General features: G+C 45.3%; 1 protein-coding gene across 3 annotated transcripts; it reads left to right on the top strand.

Moving 5' to 3' along the window:
• Nucleotides 1–1,954: 1,954 nt before the first annotated feature.
• On the top strand, nucleotides 1,955–25,256 carry PHF24 (PHD finger protein 24). Of its 3 annotated transcripts, none has more exons than XM_042243306.2 (8): nucleotides 1,955–2,188; nucleotides 14,899–15,280; nucleotides 15,925–16,062; nucleotides 18,833–18,911; nucleotides 19,209–19,414; nucleotides 19,762–19,922; nucleotides 20,240–20,335; nucleotides 20,652–25,256. In XM_042243306.2, the coding sequence occupies exons 2-8, from the start codon at nucleotides 14,903–14,905 to the stop codon at nucleotides 20,746–20,748; spliced, it is 1,155 nt and encodes a 384-aa protein (XP_042099240.1). In that variant the 5' UTR covers nucleotides 1,955–2,188; nucleotides 14,899–14,902; the 3' UTR covers nucleotides 20,749–25,256. The 3 variants fall into 3 exon arrangements, with proteins under 3 accessions (XP_042099240.1, XP_027820266.2, XP_060265297.1); XM_027964465.3 differs by having other exon boundaries at nucleotides 15,925–16,110; XM_060409314.1 differs by lacking the exon at nucleotides 1,955–2,188 and having other exon boundaries at nucleotides 15,153–15,280; nucleotides 15,990–16,110.
• Nucleotides 25,257–26,874: the final 1,618 nt, after the last annotated feature.

Raw genomic sequence — 26,874 nt, 5'->3', positions numbered from 1 at the left:
CAAGTGTTTTCCTTAACCCAAGCACTTCCATTCACAAGGTAATCTGTCCCGCTAATCCTTGGAACTTTCACTGCATTTCATTCCTCTACTGAGCATATCGTATTTTTTGTTTTGCATTATGGTTCTCTGTCAATTATGTTTCCTCTGTGCGATCACATCTCCTTGAAAGAAAGAACTGTGTCTTACTCTAATTTACACCCCTTCTAGTTCTCAGCAAGAGACACTTTTTTCTTAAATGAAGGAAGGAATGAACCAACAAAGATTTATATAGTGATACTATTACAGCCTCATCTCCCATTTAAGCCTGTCGAACTGCCTAGAAATAAAACACTTACTGAAAACTATTCAGAGAACCCTATCTGTGAAATCACGATTACAATGTAATTCTAAAGAAGGTTTGGGACCCCCAGACTATATGTAAAGCTCTCTTCTCTTTCATGTTACCAAGCAAAAAAAAAAAAAAAAGAGAAACAAGTACTAATTTTAGAATTCTGTATATTAATGATTAGCAGCCAGTTCTTTCTTAGTGGCAGTACAGTTAAATAGTGAGGAATTTGGGGTCTGATGTCAGAATACCTGGATTTCAATCTCACTTCTACCACATATTAGCTAGGGGACCTTAAGAAAGTTATTTAACATCTTTGTGCCTCATTTTCATCACCAGCAAAAGGCAGAAACAATACAGAATCTCAAAGGGATGGTGTGAAAATTAATGATTTAATATATTTAAAGAGTTTAAAATAGTATCTGGCACTTTGCTGAAAAGTCATAGCAATATGTAGTACTTTTTTCTTTTTTTAACTTTTTATTTTATACTGCAGTATGGTTGATTAACAATGATGTTTTAATTTCAGGTGTACTGCGAAGTGATCCATTTATACATGTATCCTTTTTCAAGTTCTTTTCCCATTTAGGTTGTTACATAATATTGAGCAGAGTTGCCTGTGCTCTACAGTAGGTCCTTGTTGGTTACCCACTTTAAATATTTATCTTATATTCCCTATTGGTAAGTTTCATGACATTAAGAACAAACTGAATTCTTTTTTGGAGGGTCTCCTACAGTACATAACAGAACGAAACAAACACTAGATGTTCAAAAAATGTGAATTGTATTTGAGATGTAGAGAGTCAATGCATACGAAAATGAACGTAGGTTAAAAATGTAAACACAATTTAAATTAAAAGTTTTGGCATTTCATTTGCATATTTTCAGTTATTTTTTTACAATTAGTGCTAGGGGCTTTATGACTCGGTTTTTTCCTTGCGCTCTTTAGAGCGTGGTGTTTAGTGAAGTACATGTCAGAACTGGCCTCCTGACAAGCTGTATATTCAAAGAGTCTGAGGTATGAGGTTGCTGCAGCAAAAACTGGGTTACATTAAAGTACATTACTTTGGGGCTGGAGATGAAAGGCCAATAATCTCAGGAAACAGCTCACAGAGAGGGGCCAGTCGAGCACTTCGTGAAGGCTCATTTGGACCCTTCGCCGTAGGGTACTGCGCAGGTGACTGCCCTGATGCCAGGGGTCGTGGGCTCCGAGACCTGAATGGGCAGCTGGCCTCGGTAGGAAAGACAGAGCCCGGCGAGGCCGCTGGTTGAGGCATTCTCACCTCCCCAGGCAGGTGCGGGCGGCAGGACGCTGTAGCCACTGCGCGGGCGGGACTGGGGGCGGCCGCATTCCCCGCGGAGCCCCCTCCCGGGCCGCCTTCTCCGACGGGCACTGACCTTGCCGCGGGAGTCCGGGCTGCCGCAGTCCGGGCGCCTCAGAGTCTGGCGCTGGTGGAGGGCGACCACTGGCACCCGGACCCACAGCTCGTCGGGTCGGGCTGCGGAACCCAGGGGGAGCCGCGGCCCTCTCGCCATCCCTCGGCGCCTCATTCCCGCGCGCGGTCGCCGGCTGAGGCGCGAGGGCCGCGCGTCTCAGCGCCGGAGGGCGGGGCGGGGCGCGCGCCCCTCAGCCCGAGGAGGTCGTCTCGCGCGGGCGCACGCGCCGCAGCCGCGCGAGGAGGGGAGGGTGGGTGTGCTCGGGGCGCGCGCGCCGCCGCCGCCTCAGCCTGCTGTTCCGCCCGCGCCGCCTGCTCCGGGCGCTCGGTCCCAGCACGCCGGCTTCCGAGCGGCCATGGGCGACGCGGGGCCCGCGGTGTAGAGTCCGCCAGCCCCGGACCCGTGTCCCGCACCCAGAAGGTCTCGGTAAGCGGGGGCGGGGGCGGCGGGGACCCGGCAGGCACCGTGAGGGGCGGGTCTGCAGGCAGCGAACAACCCTCCGCGGACTCAGAGGTGTTGTGTGGGAGCCGTCCCCGAGGGGTCCCTGTGTAAGTGGATGAACCCCGAGTTTTCCTGCCTCTACCTTTGGACGAGCCCTGGAGGCGGTGTGCGGAACCGCCCCCATGGAAGACCCCTGCGCTAGTGGAGGCTCCCAGGGCTCTCTCTGCGTTTGCTACACGGGGAGGCCCAATGTGGAGGACACCATCCCCAGAGAGACCGTGCTCTGAGTACCTACGGGAGGGCAAAGGCGGTCTCTAGTATTGTCTCGGTGGAAGACCATTTGGGAACGGAGGGGAGCCGTAGGAGCCTGCACCTGGTACGGACCCCACAGAGGAACCCAGCATACAAGAGGACCCGAGGCAGTACCCTAGAACTGCCTGGAAAGAGCCGCTGACTGGGAGGAGAGGATCCTGGCGTGGAATCCAGGCCAGGAGTAACTTCCCATATGCTCAGAGGTCTTTGGCCTTGACCTCCGTCAGGGCTCAACGTGCCCTAACTTGTGTCCCTCCTTCACGGTCCAGAGTCAGGGCTCCTGTGGGACTGCGTCTTTGCCCATTCGTCCCCCACCCGATTAGAATTCGTGTTCTCTGTGGTAGTCCAATTGGCTCCAAGTTGGAGGCAAGAACTTCTGTAAGAGCACAGGGTGAAGAGAGGGGAGAGGACCAACGATGCCTCTGAAGCAGAGAAAGGAGATTTGAGGCCCTGGGCTTGGCCCTCAAGATTTAAAAAGCAGTAAAATCAGGTAGAACAACTGACTCAGCCAGGTCCTGTAAAGACGATCCTTTGACAGAAGAAAAAAGGATATGTAAGATTATTGAGCACCCATGTGCCAAGTACTATACCAGGGAAGCGTAACATCTCATATAATTCTTACAACAGCATTATGAAATTATCCCCTTTTAAACATTTGGCACTTTAGACTCAAGAAAGGTTTAGCGATTTGCCCAAGGTCACAAAACATGGGATCTTGAAATCTGTTTTTCTAAGTTTATTTGGGAAAAAGTATCAAGGAGAGGCAGAAGCAAGAATATTTATTTGTTAATAAGTTGCATTAAGATACGAAGCATAGGACTTTGCAGTGGTATAAACACTCAGTAAATGTGATGATTAATTAAGTGGATGAAGACAGTTTAATTGGGGATGAGACTACTGCAGGAATTGATTTCCACTGAATCCCCAGATTTCAGGGTGTGGCTCCTTCACTGACAGCCCCACTGTAATGATGCCTCTGGGTGGCTCTGTACTTAATTGGGTTTGGGAGAGGCCTCTGGGTATGGTCTTTAATGGAATTTGCTCAGGGGGACTAGTGGAACATTTCAGAGGATGGAGTATTCTGAGACTACCCTCCCAGCTTGCAAAATCCTTGAGGAAGAGGACAGAGAGTGTGATTACTGTTAGAAAGCATGACCCACAGTGTCTTTGTGGCCATCTGACTACATGCACTAGCAGACATTGGTCCACAGATACCACTCAGGACACCTGACCAATAGTGCCTCTGTGTGATGAGGGGGAGGCAGAAAGGCTTAACGCCAAGGAAGGCATACTGGGAGTCCATCGTCTGAGGAATGCAAAGGGTCTGTGCCGGACATAGTGATTCACCCTCATCTCACCGCCTGGGCTGTGGTAGCTTTCATTCCACCTGAATCCTAAGGGTGTGAATTTGAGACCAAGGATAGACTGTGGTTTCTTGTCCAAAAATGGAGTGGTGAGGGCGCTAAGCAATAGAATTCACCGCTGAGCCATTCTGGAAGAGTTTTCCTATCCCTCTTCCTTTCTGCTTCCACATAGCCAAACCTAGTGACATTCTCCTTTAATAGAAGAGAGTTCCCTGGGCTCCTGGGGTTACATAATGAGAAGAGAGATCAGGCTTGTGAGACAACAGAATAACCTGGGTGTGGCATCTCATGCACTGCTCAGTGAAGTAAACTGACAAAGGCTGATATTGGTTAAGCACCTCCCCATTAGAGAGTTGTTTATAATCCCCTTTCAGTTCAAACCCCTCTCATCAGTTTAACACACCAGAAAATCAGAACAAGCCTGCAAATATGATCTTTGCTCTGATTCAGAGATTTATCACTGGAGTTTTATTCCTAAACTTGTATCACACCTACTCATGACCCTGGAAAAACTGTTAGATGGCTCCAGGTGCTAGATATCACTTATGTCCAGCAATGGGTAAACATTAAGATTATAAAATTCTAAGAATATCTCTCCTCTAATTGCAGTATGAGTCTGCAGATCAAATCGTTCCACAATGGGTATGAAGGATGTCACCAGGTGGCCTTAATCTTCTTTAAAAAAAAAAAAAAAAGCTCTCTAAAGAGAAATAAAAGAGGAGAACATGGCTGACACAATTTCACTTAAGTGCACACAAATGAGTCTGGACTTTTCAGTCTTTAATCTTCCTCATCTTCTCTGACCACATTCCTATGGTTTTCTTCCTCTACATTTGCCATCTCTAGACAATGCTTCCTTTTTCTCAAACATATGAATAGTAGGACCTTTCCCAGCCCATTTCTCATACTCCTTGTATTTTTTCCAGTACACCTGTTCTGAAGTGGATCATATTTATGCAAATATTTCTTTTTAGCTACAGAATCTATTATCTTCTAGTTCTACATGCTTTTTTCCAGCAGTGCTCTTGGTTTCTGCTGTCTTCATTTCCCAAATTGCTTTATTCATTTCTAATGGGAATATTATTATCCACTCCAACCCCTCAATCTTAATGACCACATTCTGACAGAAATGCTTACCAGCTTTGGACCAAGAAACCATTATAAAATCTCCTTTCATTCTTCCTCCTCTTCCAGCAATCCCCTCAGAGACCCATATACATTTACTAAGTGCTACCAACTGCCAAGCACTATGCTAGATAAATATGAGAGTTTCTAGCCCTTGAGGAGTTCAAATAGGATCAGTCTGCATTTCTCTAATCATTTAATATAACAAGAAGAGAGAGAGAGAGAAGTACAGCTTTACAGAGTATCTATAGGAATTATCATATAGTATGTCTTTTCCCAGGCATCACTGAAACACAACTGCTGTTCTGTGCCTCCTCTGGCAACCACATCCTCAGTCCCCATGCCATTGCCCTGCCAGAATATTTTTTTGCCCATATGCTTTGAGTGAACTGGCCACACTCTTGGCTCTCTCTGTGATAATGATGACAGTACCTTAGAGTTGGATAACTTATAAAGCCCTGTTATATACATGATCTTTATTTGGTTTTGAGAAGTATTTCATCTTACTGGGGTCTTCTTACTAAAACAGTGTGCTGGATGGCTGGCTGGCTTTCTCTCCATTTTTTTTTTTTTTTGTTGTTGTTGTTTTGTTTCATTTCGTTTTGTTTTTTGAGCTCCTTATAAGACTTACAGGTCTCCCAGAGGGAAAGCCCCAGAGATTCACTACAGTCACTATGTATCAGCTCTTAGGCCATGAAGAGGAGTTTCCTCTTGGGCCAAAGTCCAAGCAGTGTACTTACTGGTCAACCCTGGGATTTATCAGGGCTATCCTACTACCTGGCTTCAGAAAACCCAATTCTCTGGTTTGGGTTTCCCTGAGATCCAAATACATATTCCCTTCAAACAGTTTCAGCATACTACCTCAAACCAGTTCTTTTGGCTAATTCTTATGTGAAGGCAGGTTGCTTTGCCTATTTCCCTCCAGCACCTGGCTGGCTTCATACCATCTAACCCATGATGGAGTCCCCGTATAGCTCCATGCCTTGGCGTGTGCTTTTTTTTTGTTTTGTTTTTTGATTTGTCTTTTTGGCATGTGCTTTTATCTCTTCCTGGAATGCTGTTTTTTTTCTTTTCCACTGGGGTAACTCCCACTCATATTTCAAAATTTAGCTCAAGCAACACTTTTTTTTTTTTAATCCTAAACTTATGCCCCCTACACGCACACATACTCACACTGCTTTCTCACAGGCTGAGTAAGGTTCCATTTATTCATTCTACCAATAGCTACTAAGCACCTAATTTGTTCCTGACACATAGTAGGCTGTACTCAGCAAATATATATAGAATCAACAAATAAGTAAGTCGTGATAATTAAGGTGTAATGAGTACATTAAATGGGGCTGAATCTGTGCTTCAGGGCCCTAGAGCAGAGAACAGGGAGTGTCTCCATCTTGCTGAAAAGCTCTGCTTGCTAAGTGCAATCACACCAGCTAATCACTGATGGTGTGCTATTCCTTAACTGTAACTCTGCTTCTGTGGGAAGCCAGCACTGTAGTTTTTCATGAAGACTCATCCCAGGCTCCCAGAGGCTAAAGAGCCTCCCATAATTTTGTCTTCATGTGTATTAAAGCTTTTGGACTTTCAGAAAATATTAAACAACAGCACCTCCCTCATGTCTCATTCTCTTGAACTGAGGCCTAGAAGACATTTTTACTCAGTCTTCAGCCCTTCTGATCCTTGGAAACCCCAGAAGAGCCCTGTGCAGTTGGGGGTGACTGTTTCTTCCTGGGCTGACAGAAGCCAGTGCTGTTGCACTGGGTAAATATTTAGAAGAGAATGGAAAAAGACAGGGAGATACTAGTTAGACCCCTTCAGGATCTGTAGACATGAAAACTAAAAGTAGTCTGTAGACTGCTACTGCCCCGCAACAGAATGGCCGACTAGAAATAAACTCCATGAGCACTGTGGTGAGGTGCTGGATTCCTAAAGCAGCACCCAGCCACTGGAGATCAGCCAGGCTATTTCAGGCTTGAATTTCCTCAAAGACCAGCAGAGGGTAAGAGGACTCTGATTGCTTGTGTTTAAAGTCTCAAGGTTGATGATGTGCACGGTGAGCTTAAAGAGTCTATGCTGTGCATTCTGCATTTTGGAGACCCTGGTTCTACTGGTTTCCATATCCTTATGGCTAGTCACCTTCTGTATTCGGTGTGTGGCTTTCCCTGAGGCTCTCAGACAACTTTTTAGGCACATGCTACCTGGAGCCAGTTGTCAACAACCTTGAAATTTTTCACCCTTATTTGCAGATGCTATTCATGCTAAATTTCTCCATCCCAAGCCGAGGAGGGAGGAGATATGTTTTTAAGTTTACTGCACATGACCTCAGAGCAACTGCCACCCTCTAGGCCGGTCACAGTGCCCGGGGATACAGCATAAATGCAGTTGACTTTGGTAATACTAGTCTCTCTCTCTCTTTTTTAAATCACTGTGGTTATGGAAACTGGCCAAATTCTAAAATTCTGTAGCTGTCTCCTGTGGTCAGAGATCACCCACAACTACTGTATGATCACTTGTTCTCACCCTGGCTAGCCCTGAGTCAGCAGTCACGGTCCCCTCTGAGAGAGCAGAGTAGATGTGATGAGATGAGCAGGTGACCGTATAGCTTCTAGAACTGAACTTTGAAGATTTGGCCTGATCAGTCTCTATGGCCAACATTGAGGATGTGAAAGGATAGTGATACCATGATCTCAAACTTTTTCTGTTGCCTAGTTAACATGCTCTGTGGAAGGCAGTGAGAGCCACTTAGATTTTTTTCCCTCTCAATCTCAGTGAAAAACTGAGATTCCTTTTAATATCTGCTAAAGCCACTCTTGGAGAAGGCAGTGGCACCCCACTCCAGTACTCTTGCCTGGAAAATCCCATGGACAGAGGATCCTGGTGGGCTGCAGTCCATGGGGTTGCTAAGAGTCGGACATGACTGAGCGACTTCACTTTCACTTTTATGCATTGGAGAAGGAAATGACAACCCACTCCAGTGTTCTTGCCTGGAGAATCCCAGGGACGGGGAGCCTGGTGGGCTGCCGTCTATGGGGTCGCACAGAGTCGGACACGACTGAAGCGACTTAGCAGTAAAGCCACTCTGGTTGTTTTCCCTTGTCCCCCAACTCAGAGGGGAGTTTACCTTGTTCCTGCCTAGGAAAGTCCTCATAACCTCCAAACAATCACTTTTAGTTACTTTTGAGCCTTTTCCAAATAGCTGCCATTCCCATACAAGAACCATATGAAGACAAGTAAATGTACTTGACATTTAGCATGCCTAGTGAAGAGACTCCTGCCTGTGGAGAGGGCTATTTCCCAGGCTCCTCAGAGCTACAAATCTTTATAGAGAACTTTGGAAGAGGTTCCCTCACCATCTTCCCTTTTATTTCTCCACCAGCTCTTGCTATGGAGCAACCCCTCCTCCCCTTACTCCTACCACTTTGCCCTTATAAATAATCCCACTGTGTTGTAAGCATGTGCTCTGCAGAGAATGGGTGTGCTTTGCACGCACACATTTAAGGCTGCCCATGTATGTATTACTGCCTGACAAATGCATGTAAAGACTTTTCTTCCCTGAAGAAAGGTTCTGGTTGTCATCTATTTTAGTCTTCTCCAGATCATAGACTCACACTCCCCTGTTCTACCTTCTTGTCCCTCTTACTCCCACCACCTGCTCCTGCTCCCATGAGGTTTTATCCCAAGCCTTCTCTAAGTACACATCCTCTGACAGTCACATCATTCTTGGGACAATATCTTTTTATCCCTCCTTCATCCTTGTTAGGAGGCAGAAAACCCCAGTTTCACCATCAGCAAAAGGAGTAATCATTAGATATAATTTATGGTATTTGTGCAACTTGATTTCCTTTTAACTCTTCTTCCTAGGACTCCTTCCAGCACCGGAGAGGCCAGGTTTTTCTCACCAGGCATTTGTTTTTACCCATCACTAATCACCGCCACTTGTTTCTCTAGAAATTAGGACTGATTCTGTTAATTTCTCAAACACCCCAGGTGCACATCATGGATATTTCAGAATACTTGCTTTTAATCAAGGTGTCTTTTGTGTATAGTTTCGATCCTTCTCCATTAAGCATTAAGGGTTTCAGCCTCACTCTTGAAGTCTAATTCTGTTGCATCCTCACAATTGACTCTCAAAATTAAAGCCATGTCAAGGCAAAATGACTTGGGCTCTTGTTTGGATTTTTGATGCTTCTTTTTAATGCCTCTGCCCTACATTTTCTGCCCTTGTGGGCATAAGGTGGCCTAGAAAACTGAAAGGAATAGCAGTCCTTGAAGATCCTGTGGTCAGGACTAGAAAGTGTTTATTTTTATGTCTGTCTGTCTGTTTTGATGGTGGATGTCATCTTCAGTCTCCATTGAAATTCCTTTAAGGACAGACTTAAAAATCCACTGCAGAGACATCATTAACAGTTGAGTAGCTTAATAGTGATTCTTAACATCCTTACAGAAAATAAAGGTTGTGCAGGACTGCAGTGTGTTGGGATATGCTTATTAGTTTGCCAATACACTATTAATGAGTTGGGTCACTTACAGACTATAACCCTCCTAATTGGCTGGACTTTGTTCAGAGTTCTTATTATCTAAAAAAGCCACTAAGAATCAAATGCACACCACTGATTTTTCCTCCAATGAATCATTCTTGAAAACATGAATTTGATATGGCTATTCCAGTTCTCCAAATAAGTTTTTATAAACCTTTTTTTTTAACTTGTGCCTTCTTGCTGATAAACACTAATGTCTTATGACTGCTTTTGGAATCTTCTACTACAACTTCTGGGAGGGGTTTACCCCCAGCTGTTTAGAGAGATAGCACCTTTTATATCTTCCCAGGAACCAGGAGAATACTGTCAAGCTGTGCTGTTTTGTAGTCTGTGTTACATACCCCCCAAAAAAGGTGATGGCTTTTAATATTTGTTTTCCAAATATAAATATATTACAATTGATATGGTTTTTCAATCCACTATTTCTTCCCTTTTCCTAGAGTTCTGATATATACCTCTATATGCCCAGCCAATGAGAGTCATTGCTCTGAAACTAATGTTTGTATTGGATTAAACCAGTTTTTTTCCTCTTTATTTTTATATCATGAATATATCACAGGTTATCTAATAATTCTCCCACTAAGGTAATTTTCACCTTTTTATGGCTGTAAAAATAAATGCTCTGATAAATATTCTTTTACATATGCCCACAGGTCAGAGGATCAAACTCTTGTTATACAGTATGGTTTTCTTCAGTCAAAAGTATATTAGTATCTGGAGAAGGAAATGACAACCCACTCCAGTATTGCCTGAAAAGTCCCATGAACAGAGGAGCCTGGCAGGCTGCAGTCCATGGGATGGCAAAGAGACAGAACTGAGCACGCATGCATGAATCTAGAATTATTTCAAAGGTTTTTTTTTTTTTTAAGTATGTTAGTACCGTCCAGATTTTTTAGACCTTCCAGCCACAGAGACTCTAAAGACAGGCTTGAGAATTCAGTTCTTACATCATTCCAGTCAAGGGAAAAGCATACCTTGTACCCCACAATGTTGTCCTTGTCTTTCAGAGGTGAAAAGTGAAAGTTGCTCAGTCATGTCAGACTCTTTGCAACTCCATAGACTATACAGTCCATGGAATTCTCCAGGCCAGAATACTGGAGAGAGTAGCCTTTCCTTTCTCCAGGGATCTTCCCAACCCAGGTAACCATCTTTAAATCAAAAAACAAGAGCATAGTTCTCTAATTAAAAATGTATAATTATTCTATGGCTGTTTTCCAGATTGCAGGTCCAGACCTGTTATGAAATTATCAAATCATTTTAAAGAGTCACTATCAAGATTGCCCTTTGAACTAGAATAGAGAGGACAGAAAATACCTGGGAGCATGACATGTAGTAAAATTAGGATTCTTTACAAAACTTTGGGTTCAGTTATAGGTCTATGAACGTGTGTTTATAACTTTGTGTATACAGGGTTACATCATAAACTATATATCTTACTGTGGGCCACAGTCAAAAATGTGAAAAACATACCATGGAAGGCCTCTGAGGAAAACACTGTGGCCTTGGAAATAGTAATTGATCATGAGGAAGGTTCTCAGTGAAGGGCTCAGTGTTAGTTTTGCATTCTCCTTGCCTGTTCCTCTCATTGTAAGTTGGGGACCTGCTTTTCCACCTAACTGTAGAGCACAGTAGTGTGCACAAGTCATGTGAGCAGTGTCTTTGGACTACAGACCAAGCCACTCAGGAGCCCCCTGGGGGCTTCCCTGGTGGTCCACTGGTTAAGACTCCTCACTTCCAATGCAGGGGGCATGGGTTCGATGCCTGGTTGGGGAACTAAGATCCCATATGCCATGCTACACAGCCAAAAAAAAAGACGGATTCCCTGGGTCCACCACAGCCTCAGCAAAGCTCTAACATACACACTCTCCTCCACCCATAGCCGCACCCAAGCTGTGTAGCCTCATATGCTCAAGAGCTCACATGGACTTTTAAAAGAATGTAGAAAAGAACATGAGCATTCTAAATGCTTAAGACTGCATGTTCCGAACATACGTATTAACAGATAAAGAGCTGAAGCCCATAGTGGTAGAATAACATGTCCTAGGTCACAGCAGGTTCAGAGCTAAAACAAGGCACCAAGTTGCCTCTGTGACTTTTTAAATTATAAAATGTTCAAGGTAGGAAAATTAGAAAAAACAGATTAACAAAAATGTGAAAAACATGCATCCTTTCTTAACAAAGATTAGATAACATGAGCATTTTTGTAACTTGCCTTTTTCATTAATGTTCATATATTTTTAACATCTCTCCACATTACTTTTGCCTCAATGATTTTCATATTGTTCAGTCTTCCATTGTAACATAATTTAACCATTCTGCTGTGGTCTAATATTTGTTTACAACTGAGGGAAAGAATGAGTTTTTAATCACTTTAAACAGTTTCCTGACTTTGATCAATAAATCTTGCCTCAATAAATCTCTGTTGCTACCATCCTGTAAATGACACTTATTCACAACAAATGCTCTTTAATCATATTTTAATTTTAAAAACAAATTTTATAAAAGGGGAAATGGAATCTTTCCTTTCTTATCAGTAAATTTATAAATTTTAAAAAATGAGCTGAGTTCCTTTAATAACAAGTGATAGCAGGGCAAGCAGCTAGGCAGAGTAGGAATTTGCACTATTGTGGCACATAAAATAGTTGTTTCTAGAAATAAGACATAGCTGTCATCAGATTTTATGTGTATTAAGACGTCTCTGAAAAATGAAAGACTTATCCACAATTAATTAACTGGAAAATGTTATTAAATGCCTTTTCTCTTTCAGATACTTGGCTAGTCAGTAAAGGTAGATACTACACAGGATGAAAACAAGCTAATAGAGGAAGCTGACATTGATTAAATAATCATCCTATTGAATATGTAATGACAAAGATAAGTGTTCTCAAGCAGAAGAGCACAGTGCTGTCAGCACTCCTACGTGGATTGGGGAGTTGACAGTGACTTCCAGTAGTTGAACTGAGCTCTGATAGATGAAGCACTAGCCAGGAGGAAGGAATCATCAAAGGTCCAAAATGGAGAGAGCATGGCAAAAAAAAGACTAAAGGAAGACCAGTGTGGTTAGAACAGAATAAAAAAGGAAGACCAGACTGAGGAGGGCCTTACAGACCATGGTAAAGATACTGATTTTGGCATCTTTCATGATGGTCCAATGGCTAAGACTCCAGTTCAGTTCCCGATCAAGGAATTAGATCTCACATGCCACAGCTAAGAGTTCGCATGCCACAGCTAAAGATCCCATGTGCTGCAACTAAAGATAGAAGATCCTGAGGGCTACAACTAAGACCTAGTGCTGCCAAATAAATATTTTGGAAAAGAAAGAAACTGATTTGGGGCACTTTATCCTGAAAGCTTTAGAAAGCCATTGAAAAGTTTTAAGCTGCAGATAGCATAACACCTGAATGTCCCAGAGATATCTTTCATTCCACATGTATAAAATCCAGCTTCATCATCCCTCTTTCTTATTTCCCAATTTCCATAAATGGCACTACCCTTCTTGTTAGTTTTAAATTTAAATTTAAAACTTCCATCTCAATAAGTCAGGTGGGAAAATCCTAAATAAAATACTGTATGACTTCACTTGTGTGTGGAATTTAAAAACACTGAACTCGTAGAAACAGAGAGAAGAATGATGGTTTCCAGAGGCTGAGGGGTGAGGGAAATGGGGGATATTGGTCAAAGGGTACAACATTCACTTATAAGATGAAAAGATTCTGGGAATCTAAGGTACAGTGTGTGACCGTAGTTAACAATTCTATATTGTGTACTTGAAAGATGCTGAGTGTAGACTTTAACATTCTCATCGTAAGAACAACAAAATGGTAATTATGTGAGATAAAGAATATACTAACCTTATTGTGGTACACACTTCACAATATGATTATCAAGCCATCACATTGTACAGTTTAAACTTAAGCAGCGTTATATGTCAATAGCATCTCAATAAAGCTGGGAAATAAATATAACTTGCCCTCTGGCCCTTTCCATTGATCTAATCAAGTTATCAATTATTCCTAAATTTCTGTTTCCATAGTATCGAATCAACTCAGTTAGAATCATTCCTGCTGCTACCATTTCAGTTTAAACCCTCTGCCTCTTGCCTAGACTATTATAGTAGCCTTCTAATCGGCCTGAATCTCTCCTCCTTCCTTCTGTCACCTTTTTCCCCACGCTGAGGATAACTTCCTACCCATCTTTCAAGGTCCACTCTGACTCCCAGTTGTATGGTCTCACCTTCCTTTAGGCATTTCCAGAACTCTGTCTTATTTTTCTTTGAGTTCTGGTATTAAGTAGCTTGAGTGGTGAGACCCTGTTCCCCCACCTTCTATTTCCAATGATAAGCTGTCAGTGTCTTGCACAAATTACTGTTCAATAGGCCTGATTATGATGGATTGAGAGCAAGTGGACTCTTTGTTCCACTTAGAACAGACGTTCCCCAACTGAATTCCACTAAGACACTTCAGGCTAGGAAATAGCAGACCAGCTCTGCAGTGTGCCATGTTGTGCCCTCACTTTCCAATGCCCTGGTACTACAGAGGAAGAGCAAGAATAATGTACCTTTTAACCTGTAAAGAATATAGACCTTTGTTCAACAGTTCAGAGAATCAAAGCAGAAAAGGTGGGTATGATACTAGTGAAGGCTTACAAGTGTAAGAAGCACTGTAAAGCTTGTAATGGGCTGGTTGTCTGTGTTTGACAAACAGACTCATAACCAGGCATAGCTACTAATTAAAAAGGGCAATGGAAGTGTTTGAGACCTTGACCACATGTATGAGGTGGCAGAGTTTGCTGAATGAGGCATTCAGTCCTCCAAAAATAGGAGTTCAAAAAGTAGGCATTTGATGTGGACTGTTGTGTATAGCACTTGTCAGAGGAGCATTCCTTCAGTCCCAAGTCTGAAAGGTGTAGCTGCAGTCTTGCTTTATGCCTTAGATCATCTTTGGCAGACTTGGGTTCTTTGGTTTCCAGCTATCTCAAAGTAGCAGAGGCCTGGGGCCCCTAGACCTAATTGGCTTTGGGACAGGAAGGGAGACAGAGATACCATCTCACATTTGTAGAGTGCTTTCTAGTCTACATAAGCCCCTTTTCTAGTGTTAGTCTCATATCTCTGTGAAGTGTGCTGAGTAGATCACCCTCATTTTACCAACAGGAAAACCGAAGTCACAGGGCCAGTCAGAAATAGAACCAAGGTCTTCTGACTCCTTAACAAGTGCTCTTGTCCACCCCACCATGCTACTGAGTTCTAGAAAAGGGAAAAGCTGTTTAACAGCATTTGCCACTTAGATGAATGGTTGAAATGCATTGGCCTAACATGACAAGCCATCAGCTGAGTCTGGGCCCCTCTGCTTTCTATCCACAGAGCCATGGGGGTATTGATGTCCAAGCGGCAGACGGTAGAACAGGTGCAGAAGGTGAGCCTGGCTGTGTCTGCCTTCAAGGATGGGCTGCGGGACAGGCCTTCCATCCGACGCACAGGTGAGCTTCCAGGGTCTCGCCGTGGCACAGTAGAGGGCTCTGTCCAAGAGGTCCAGGAGGAGAAAGAAGCAGAGGCAAGTGCCCCAGCACTCCAAGAAGAGAGCAGTGTCAACCGTGCCTCCTGGGAGAGACTCCGGGATGGGCGAGGAGTGGAGCCTGAGGAGTTTGACAGGACCAGTCGTTTTACACCCCCTGCCTTCATCCGCCCCACCCGGAAGCTGGATGACGACAAGCCTCCAGATATCCGCCTGGAGCCCAGAGAGCCTGTGAGTGTCCATAAATGGCAGAATCCTCCAGTTTTAGACCTTCTGAGGATCAGAAAGCAGGACAGGGAGGCCTGGGTATGGTTAAAGTAAGACTCAAAACCAGAAAGATGGAGCTGAGTCAGAGTAATCTTTGAATTTCTTTCCCAAGAATAAAAATGTTATATCCTGGATAGACTTAGTGATAAAACTTGAGGAAACAGGTGGTAAGGAATGATACCATGGGGGGAGGTGGTCTTTTGCCAGCCCTCGCACCTAAGAGATAATATTGCTCTCTATAGGAGGCATTTGGAAATTTGGGTGGGGTAGGGAGAGGGTCACCAAACTAGAAGTTGCTCTTGTATTTGGTGCCAAGAAACACAAGGATGCTGACGGTCCTGCAATGCCTGGGACAGTCTTTCACAAGAGATAATTCTTTCCAAAAATGCTAATAGCATCCCTGCTCAGAAACATAGTCACAGAGGCCTGGGCAGCTGGAAAAACCTGCTGGTTCTTATCTTCCAGGGAGAAAGCTCTATTGCCTTAACAGTGGCTTCAGTTTGAGTTGCTCCTCTAGGCTACTCCAGGGACACTCAGCCCCATTCAGGTAGCTCTGTGCTTGGTGGCCTAGGATCTTGCTGCTGTTCACTGCTGCCATCTTTCCCCAGGTTGTTAATGATGAGATGTGTGATGTCTGTGAAGTCTGGACGGCCGAGAGTCTCTTCCCGTGCAGGGTCTGCACCAGGGTTTTCCATGATGGCTGCCTACGCCGCATGGGCTACATCCAGGGAGACAGTGCCGCAGAGGTGACTGAAACGGCCCACACGGAAACAGGCTGGAGCTGCCACTACTGTGTGAGCCTTGGCTGCAGGGACGGTGGGCTCCTGCACTTCTAAGGACTGGGCACTTTCCCTGGAGGCCCAGTCTTACAACTCTGGTTTCTGGGCAGTGACCTGAAGAGTGTTCCAATAATGCATACCAGGGCTAGGACAGGCTTTCCCTAGCTCAGTACTGTTGACACTTGGTGCACAATAATTCTTTGTTGTGGGGGCTGTGTGCATTGTAGGATGTTTAGCAGCACCCCTAGCCTCTACACACTAGATACCAGTAACCCCCACCTGCAGCGACAACAACCAAAAATGTCTCCAGATATTACCAAATGTGTCCTGGGGGAACAGGACATTCCAGCTGAGAACCACTGAGCTGGAGAACAGAATGCATAGGATGAGACCTAGTTATTCAAAATTGATTCTGCTTGGAGCAGTGGTGGTTTAGTTGCTAAGTCGTGTCCAACTTTTCCAGACACATGGACTGTAGCCTGCTAGGCTCCTTTGTCCATGGAATTCTCCAGGCAAGCATACTGGATATGGATTGCCATTTCCTTCTCCAGGAGATCTTCCCGACCCAGGAATCAAACCCAGGTCTCCTGCATTGCAGGCAGATTCTTTACTGACCGAGCTATGAGGGAAGTCTTGCTTGGAACAGTACTTAATCTAATAGTTGATAGTTGTCATTCATTGTATTCATCTGGAAAACCAACCTGAAATCCTAACTGGCTTGCTTTCAGTAAGGATAGATTTTACCTCAGGAAAAGTTCTTAGTCCTGAGATCCTTATTTGGCCTTCTACGTAACTCTTTGGAGCCTTTCTCTTCATCTCTGAAATAATCATTTTGTGAATTAAATAACAAAGATCTGTTGATTCAGAACTTTGCAAATTATACATAAATGTCCTCTAACCTTTGAGAAAATAAAAATACAGATTCATGTCTATTTCTCAGTAAATCTGAGTAGAGTTCAAGTCTTGCTTTATGGATCTGTTGCCCTGCAGATCTTCATTATTCACTGATTTCAGAGTAAGGATTATAAGCTGATCCCCTCTTCTTCCTACCACCGAGGAGAAAGTAAAGATGTTCTACTTCCTAACAAATAACACATTCTCCATGGCTTGTCCATAAAGTGAAGTATAGAACAGTTACTTCTAGTCACATAAATATCTTCTCCCCAGCTGCAATATGACACAGCAGAGCCTCCTCTACAGGCAGTGTCTCCTAGTCACCACTCCTCCAAATGCTTTTTCACTTACAGCAACTCTGTTTGGCAGTGCATCTCCTGTGATTCCCCAGCCACCTGTAATTTGGCTTGTGTATCCATCATTCTGCTGAACTGGCTCTTCTAAGGTCACCAGTGACTTAACTGTCAAGTTCAGTGACCTTTTCTCAGGAATCTTTTACTTGACCTCTCTGATGTATTTAGCACCTCTTATTGCTCCATTTTTTTTCTTTTAGGGTATGAATATTTTTGTGAGAATCTTTATACAAAATATGGATATCAGAGAAAATAGAAAATAAGTAAAATGCCATCTGACTTGTATAACCACTGTTAACATTACCTGTACATTGTACAACTCTCTTTTCTTGGCTTCCAGTATCCTCTACTGATTCTCTTCCCAACTTCCTTCTCTGACCATTCTTCCTAAGTGCCCTTAGTTTCTTGTCCAAGACCTAAATGCTGGTGTCTCTCAGGGTTCTTTTCCCACTATATTCTCTCTCTCTGGATCTTCATCTACTTCGGTGGCTACTCCACCACCTAAATACTAATAATTCCCAAATCTGTGGGTCCAGACCTAAATTTCCTGTCTCTTAGACTTCTATCCATCTAATGTCTCACAGGTACTTCACACTCAACATGCCCAAAAATGAATTCACCTTTTTCCCCACACCCATTATTCCCTCCGTTCCTTGCCTCTGTAAATAGTAACACCACCACCACCCCCTAGTTACCAACCCCTACTCATTTCTCTCCCTCACCCCTCACATCCAGCGGGTCAGCAAGTCCTATGAACTCTACCTCCCAGCCTCTCTTTACTGGTATTTTAGAGAGGAGATGATCTACTGTAAAGAATCTTTGGTAGTTTAAAAACTGTAAGACTATAAATTAATGCTAACAAAATAACATATCAGTGCTCTTTTGGAATTAAAACTTCCATGGCACCACTAAAAAGAAAAATTCATTTGGTTTTAGGAAATTTTTCATGATGGCATCTCTTTCAAAACCATTCTGGAGTGAAAGTGATACAACTTTAGGATCAAACAGTTTTACCAAATATGGAAACTAGAGTTAGAATTAAACTTTTTAAACTAAAATACTGTTTGAACACAGTCTAACACAGAGGCCAGATACGTAAAATAGATAAAGATGGAGTTACTCTGGTTGATGGAGCTGAGGATTCACAACCCTACCCACTTTCCCCCTTTTCGCTTGCATCAGCTTCCTGAGGCACCACCAAGGAGCCCCTAAGCTATCTTGGAGAATAATCCAAAAGCCACTACTTTAGTAAAAGGGACTGGAGGGTGGAACCAGGATAACTGGGTTCTGGGGATGATCCCAGTCAGAGCTGGACAGCTCTGAGCAAGTCCTTTCCCCTTTCTGGGGCCTCAGTGTCCTTGATTGTGAATGGGATGCTGGGATTAGATGATCCCATAATTGCCTTCCATCTGAAATACTGTTTCACCCTTCTTGATCCTTGGCCTTTCTTTCTGGCCTATATGGCCATTGATTTAGCTCTTCTTTTTCAGGACAATCTCAACTTGCTGCTAACTGAGGAGGAAATGTACAGCCTCACAGAGACCTTTCAGCAGTGTAAAGTTATCCCTGGTAAGGCTGGGTGGTACTGCCAGTGGAGAGGGCCAGGCAGGTTTCTCCCTCATACTTTCTAGGATGAACCATGAAAGGAATAATCTGGAATTTGGAGGGCAAGGGTGTTAAATGGAGCCCTGTTTGCAAGCTGTTGGCCCACCCCTGGTCACAGTCTGTGTTATCCTGGCTATGGAGACAAAGACTGGACAAAAGCTGTGGGCGTAGGGGCTCTGGAGGGTGCACTTGAGGTGAGTCGAGGTACTCCAGATGCTGAGAGAAGGGTGGGTATGGCTAGCATGCAGTGCCTCCCCACAGACTGCTCCCTGACGCTGGAGGACTTCCTGCGCTACCGCCACCAAACAGCAAAGAGAGGGAACAGTGACAGGGCTCTCAGTGAGGAACAAGAGGAGCAGGCAGCCCGCCAGTTTGCAGCCCTGGACCCTGAACACCGAGGACACGTCGAGTGGCCTGATTTTTTGTCCCACGAGTCCCTCCTGCTTCTACAGCAGTTGCGTCCCCAGGTAAGGGCCAGCTGGGATGAATGTCTGTGGGATATTGGGTGACAGAGCCCTGGGAAACATGCCAGGCAGGTTGGGGGAACACTGGGTACTCTCTGAGCAGGAACCAGTACCAGGAAAGGGCTCAGGTTCCAGCCAGTGACAGGTGATCCAGTGCCTGGGCTGGGGAAACTGCCCAAGGAAGACTGATTTGCGCTGGACCTCACTGCAAATGTTGGTGCTACCAGAAAGGCTCCAGGCAGCTTCAAAGGGAGGTTGCAGAGATGATAATGGAGGTAGGATTCTCTATGGCTTGACAGTTTACAAAATATTTTCATCTCCAAGGTCTTAATTTGTCTCTTCTTTCACAGAACTCTCTGTTAAGGCTTTTAACAGTCAAGGAGCGGGAGCGAGCCCGAGCCACCTTCCTGGCCCGGGGCAGCGGGAGCACTATCAGCGAGGCCGAATGCCACCGTGCCCAGCACTCTTGGTTCTGCAAACACCCCACTGAGGCTCCTTCCTGCAGTGTCAGGTCCACTCCCTACCAATCTCTGCCCCAACTCACCTACCCTCCTCCTTTGTCTCTTGGTGGGAAAGTTACCTGCCTCGCTGTTTCTTCTGCCCTTTCATCCAATAGCCAGGAGAGGATCCTTCTGTGAATTAGATAGTGGCCAGTGACTCCTACTGGCCAAGGCATAGATCAGCCTTGACTCCAGACTCTCTCACCCATGTCAGAAAAGCCTGGATGTGCATATCCATGGGTTCACCAGAGCTTTGGATTCACCAGAATATGGGAGGGGCAGACCTTTCACAGTCCCACTTCTAACCACATGTCTCTGTACCCAACAGTGTCAGCCATGTGGGTCCCATAGCAGACAGCAGCCCAGCCAGCAGCAGCAGCAAGAGTCAGGACAAAGCCCCACTGCCCACAGAGCCTGAGTCCAGGTGAGTGACACCTCCTTACCTGGCTGTCTACACCCTGACCCCCACACACACAAGTAAGATTGGGCATTACCCACCATCACCCCAAAACAACAAATGCCCACCCCAGAAACCAGACTTCAAGAGTGCACATTTGACCCCAGATCCATAGGGCTAGAGGGCTGTCAGCCTGGAAGCACAGTCTGCCAGCACCACGTCAGGCACAAGCCAGGACTTCCCTGAGTTTTGCCCAGCTCAAGCCTTGCTGCTGGGATCAGATCTCCTGAGCCTCCAGACTCAGCAGCCAGCCTCACAAATCTGTTCTTTACTTCTCCTCCAGATTTGTGGATTGGCCTACCTTCCTGCAGGAGAGTGTCATCTACATCTTGGCTGCTCGTCCCAACAGTTCGGCCATTCACCTGAAACCCCCAGGATAGCATGGAGCAGAAAAGCTCAGTTTGGGGACAGTGGCATTCTCTCCCTCCTTTCATTTCTCCCCTTCCCCACTAACCTCTGGTACTGAGACTTCTGGGGGTGGAGCACCATCCACATCTCAGTTTATCACTAAGCTTTATGGCACTGAAGTCACCATTTCCCTCACAACAGAGGTGATAAATGCATTGCCACATGGAGAAGCCCTGGGAGCTGTGGCAGCATCTGCTGCAGGACCACCCCCTGCCCTCACACTACAGACTGGACCTGCCACTGCACACGTATATGTGTGCACACACAAACACACACACCTAGCTATACATGCCATCAGAGACCTGAGACTTCTTTTTTTTTTAAGAAAGACCAAAGTTCTTTTGTGAAGCCCCTGGTATAGATTGGCGGGGGGCAGGGGGGGGTCTCTCTATTGGCCAGTTTTCATTTACAGTAGATCAGTCTCTGGCCAAGTGATTCCTAATAAGGGGGCATATCAGACTTACATACTCTGCTAGAGATGCTGACAGACTCCCTCTTCCCACACTGAAAATCCCTTCTGTGATGAACCACTGTTCTAGTAGGTGTGTGCTATGTCCCTCAGATTTGTTGGGGTGGGGAAAATGGTTGAAGACCACCACTGCACTTATTATTTATTTATTATTTATTTAAATTCCAATTCCTGGTGACAGAGAAGGCAGCTAGTCTGTGGAGTGCCAATTAGAAAAAGGGGAGTCAGCCCCTCCCAGGGACCCAGAAATCTAGGACCCTCTCATCCAGGTCATTTAAGTCCAAAAGTCTTTATTTAGCAGACCAGTCCAAACCCAAGGTGAGCCATCCTGACCTCTGTTTTTTAGGTGGGTGCTCATGGCCCAGAGCCCAAGGGCCAAATGGAACAGGTATGATGGCAGTAGTCACAGCCTTCTGGGTTACATGCTTCACCCAAGTCAGCTACCACAGAGACCCAAAGCCTGAGCTCCAGTGAGGGCAGGCCTGGATGAAAGAGGAGAGAAGGCTCATTTTTTTCCATTCTTTAGCTTAACTGCAGACATAGAAAAGTATGCCGTGGTATGGCATACAGAGCCCTAAACAGGGGCTCCTTTCAAACCACATGACAATGAGCATAAGAGGCTGGAGCCAAGAAGAGGATTTGAGGATCTCAGCTCTCTTGAACAGAGAAAGTCTCAGCAGAGCCTCACAGAAGGAGGAGGTGTTCCCTTCTCCCTGTTACTAAGATATTGCCTGAGTTGCTTCTTTTCCCCATTGCTCACTACATGTTCTTCCCCACAAGCTTAGGGCCTGGACCTGGCAAGGGAGGACTTTGGAGGCAAAAAGATGCTGCCACAAGGCCACCAGTCTGGCCTCTCAGCCGCAACTGTTCTTCCTAAGTTCTTATCAAGCTCTCCAGTCAGCATATGCTATGGATAAGCATAGGCCCTGAAGTTCAAGCTTCTGTTTCCAACCTCATGACTTAGGTTTAGCAAGGTCTGACTTGGTACCAGGAGTTATTCGAGAGGGGCTTGGCTCAGTCACAAATAAACTAACACATCCCCATTCCTTTAGGCACTTCTACAGAAGACAGCATACAACTCAGTGTTGCTCAGGGGATAGGGGAGAGCTGTAACTTGGGGCATGGCAAGAGCGCTATATGGTCTCCTCCTATAGAGACAGCATGACCTGAAAGTTAAGTAAGAAGCTTCTGGGGTTGGATTCTTTAGGACGGAAAAGCAGCAGACAGAAGATGAACTGGGTTCATGTGTATGGCTCCATTCTTTGTAAATACTCCATAGCCACTCCCAAAACTAACCAGTAGGAGGGGCCATTATTTAGTCCAGCCAAAAAAAGAGAAAGCACATGACTCTTGGGCCCAAGGACTGCATCTGAAGCAGCCCGGCCTGGGGTTCTGCACTAAGATTAAACCACGTTAAGCACAAGGGCTCTTGCTTACTCTCCTGGCAAATCACCTTTTATGTCAATGGCCTTGGGCTGCTTGATCTCAGGACAAGGCATTTTGAGTAAAAGCAAACTCTAGGCTTTGAGAGCTGAACAGCTTTTTTCTTCTGCCTCATCATCAGTCACAAGGATTGGAAGTCCATCTTCTTGTTCCCTGATCCTTCACAGACCAGGGTGATGCCTACCTCTCTGGAGCAGCAGCTTCTAGCTTTCTGTGGGTGAGTGGTAAAGACTGGAAGCCACTAGAGCAGGCCAACTGTATCTCAGGGCCTGGCAAAACAGGCCCCAGGGTTCTTCTACAGTAGGATCTGACCCATTTGGGACTACCCCTCCCTATTTTGGGACAGCAAGCTTCCTTGGTGGGGACATGCTGCAAAGGGCCCAGGGCAGACACTGCCCTCATGAAAGGATGGAGTGCCAAGTCACAGGAGTCCTAGGAAGCAGAAAAGGACGGAAAAGCAAGCAGTCTCTTCTCCATAGGCGTTTAACTTTTTACCAAAGGAAAGAGGAGAGGTTCCATTGCTCCCTCAGTTAAGAGTTATAGAAGCTCTGTCCCAACCCGCCTTTCTGAGGTCTCCCCTTGCAGTGTCCTAATCCACTAGGTCTCTCTCCAGGATGTATGGAGACATTCAAACATTTATACACCTCAGTTCAGTTCAGTCACTCAGTCATGTCTGACTCTTTGTGACCCCATGAACCGCAGCACGCCAGGCCTCCCTGTCCATCACCAACTCCTGGAGTTCCACCCAAACCCAAACCTAGTGAAGCTCATTTCCTTTCCTTTTCAAGCCCTTTCATCATTGTGACTGTCTGAAATTCTGCCAAGTACAGAAATTAGTGTTTGACTGTAATAGGAGTATGAGAAAATGTTTCCATCTTAGCTACCCAAAATTGCAGAGATCAGTTCTTTTCCCAGTCACCCCCAACTGCACCACCACCCCCAGTCAAGGGAGGCTGAGGTTACACAGATGCTCCTCTGAAGACTACTTGCCCTCAGTCTGTTTTTAACCCACAGTCCTCTTCTCCATGCTCAGATATAAAGGCAGGGACGTCTGGATGATGTAGTGGAGCTTTGGGACTGAGTCAGCTGAGGCAATAGCTGTGGCCACATAGCCTCCTCAGATTTGTCCTATGGCTCCTCTCATGAGATCAGCCTTTCCCAGTAGATGGAGGCTCTACACTTTTGAGCAACAGGCCCCTTTGATCCCAGGGATGGAGCAGTTTCCTCACTCACAGATACTGATCCATTTCAAGAGCTCTTCTTAGAGGATAGCCATGGCTGAAGCCATGAGCACGTTGCCTCTTTTTGTCCTCAGCCTAAGTAACTGTGACTGCAGACCAGACACTGGCCTTTCTGGCCCTAGTGCTCCCTATGGGATGTCACCCTGGCCTTGTTAGAGTGACCAAATATGGGGGTCCCCCATTCCTATCAAGAATATGGGAAGCAGAGAATCAAACCACCTGGGAAGAGAGCACCTCCCTGAGTGTTGGGTTCAGGATTGTGCCTAGGCTGCTGAGCCTCAACCTCAACCATTGCAGGTCTCACGGCTTCAGTAAAAGTAGTGCCAAGAAGCCTAAAGGCAAGAGAGAAGCTCAAAAGAAGCTGTCTGGTAGGGCCCCAGGCCAGCCATGAATACCACAAAGCCAAGAGGAACCTCAAGGCAGGACTGGTAGCAGGCTCTGGTGATCCTGCAGGTCCCATCAAACCAGCAGAGTAAAGACAGATACATACTTGGCATTTTAAAGGCAAAACACTACTGATGCCAGAATTTCAGGACATCCCGGCAGCACCTGTAACTAAACCCCTTTTTACCCCTCTGTTTACAGTGAAATAAAATAGTTGCTTTCTCCATACCACTGGGTTTCAGCTTGCCCAGAATCTCTCTCTGGGCCCTTAGCTTATAGCCCAGACCACAGAGGCCTCCTTGAGTGGGGGGTATTAATGTGTCATGCCTATTCTCGATGGTTCACCCTGGAGTGGGGTAGGACTAGGCATTTTCCCTGCTGTTGCTTTCTTGCTGCCACTGCTTTAGGCAACCTTGAAAGGAAAGAAAATGAACAGGTTACAGAATCTCCAATAGACCCCACTAGCACTAAGGAAAAACTTTCTTTCCTCTGGGCCACATGCCCCAATGACTCAGATGAGAGAGGATGTCAGGTCTGCTCACGTCAGTGACTAAGAAGCCCAATAACATTCCAGTTTGTGTAGCATGGGTTGGGATGACCACAGATAAGAACATCAAGGTATAAGTAGCAAGGCCTTTCCATATCCATGGTGAAAAAAGGCCATCAAGCGTAGCCTCCTGTGAGAGATGGCCTCTGATTTGTCTTGTGGCCAAACACAAACTTGTGAGAGTGGCTCTGAGAGCGCTCACGTAGTAATGGAGGATCCAATGCTGTTCTTCAGAAGGTAACTTGACAGTAAGCTAAGGGGAACATCCCCAAGCCCTGTCTTCCCATCACTATAGCTGCATGCTCCTCCGCATGGCTCAGCCTTCACTCCAGAAGGAGCCTAATATTCCCAGAGGCTGGGCACAATGGAAATCATAATAAAAAGATTGTGATGTTATTTTGGCTTCTGTTTTCTGTTCTTCAGGGCACCTGCCGAGTTCCGGTTTGGTTTCCTATCATTGGCCAATTCCTGAATCTAAAACAGGAGCAGCTATAGCCTCCAGGAAGCCCACAGCTAGGTTGCCAGATGGAGGGGCGGGTGGGAGGAGGCAGGGGCTCCACCATGGACACAGAGGAGACGGGGGCACAGAAGAGAAAAGTCAGTTTTTGAAGAAATTGAGGAAGAGGTAAGCCCTCTGAGCCTCCTTGCTGTGTGTGGCCCCCAAACACACACCACGGGCCAATATTAGACATTCCCTTCCCAGTTTCTGCTGAACTACAAAGTGTGGACTACTAGTTGGCTGTTTTCTCCTGGTCTGGGCTCTCCTTGGTCTGAGAGTTTCCTCGCCATCTTTGCCAATTGTTTTAATGTGATATGATAGGTTGGATAAACTAAGATCTGGAAAAGCTTTCAAAGGACTATGGAATCCCCAATTCATCCCTTTTGCCTGGGAAGAACAGAGCCAGTCCCTGTAGACATGAAAGCATCTCTAGACTTTGGATCAGAGGCAGATATTCTACTCTGAAACCATAGGAGCCCCAAAAACAAATACAGCTAACTCTCTAGGAACCAGAGGCCGTTAAGTTGCATGGTCCAACTATATGCAGATTTTTTTTCAATAAATAGGTGACAACAGTACCACACAATCCTCAGTTGAATCTGCAGATGTGGAACCAAGGATATGGAGGCCCAATTATAAAGTTACAAGAGGATTTTTGTGGCAGGGGCATCAGCTCCCCTAATTCCCACATTGTTCAAGAATCAACTGTAATTGCTAATATTTTAGCACTTACTATGCACTGGGCAGTTCTAAGTACTTTGCATAAGCTAATCTTCAAAACAATCCTATGTGATTTGTATTACAGATGAAAAAGTGAAAGTGAGGTTCCATAGTCACAAAGCTAGGAAATAGGGGAGTCAGGCAGTCTGATTTCAGTGCCCATGCTCTTAATTGATTGTGCTCCCTGTCAAAGTACACCTCAAAGAAAGTTGCTGTCTGGTCCAGCACCTTCTGTTTCCACCCCCAGGGAAGAGGCATACATAGGTAGCCAGTTACATACAGATGTAGCCCACATCAGAGGATTTCTTACCACCTGCACAACTCACCCTCTTCACTCACAGACTCCCACACCACTCCCTGGAATTTTCCCACAGAAGTCCATCAGGCTCAGACACAATAACATCCTACACATCCTTTCTCTTGTTTCCAGGCTCAGTGAAGTCAAGCACTGGGACAGAGAAAAAAGGCATGAAAGCTGGACCTCTGAGCCCTCATGACAAGAAAGGTTTCCCCACTCTCATTCAGATAATCTTGACGAACTTCAGACCCTCCCAGCTCTGTTCCTCATACCAACTGCCACTTGTTCCCAGGGTTGGCTGGAGCTTTGGTTCCACAAAAATTTCCACCCACTCTGACTTTCCCTAGAGATAAATAGAAGTGCACTTGAGCCAGAGTAGAGCAGTGATTGCTAAATTTGCTAAATATGGAGTAATTAGTGTTCTCTCTCCCACCCCACTCATAGGGTTGTTTAGTCTGGCCTTGCTAAACTTCAGTTTCCTCATCTGGAAAACACTT

Source organism: Ovis aries, chromosome 2 (assembly GCF_016772045.2).
Source record: "Ovis aries strain OAR_USU_Benz2616 breed Rambouillet chromosome 2, ARS-UI_Ramb_v3.0, whole genome shotgun sequence".
Taxonomy (NCBI): Eukaryota; Metazoa; Chordata; class Mammalia; order Artiodactyla; family Bovidae; genus Ovis; species Ovis aries.
Note: the sequence above shows the minus strand (reverse complement) of the source record. Positions and strands in the feature narration are given on the sequence as shown.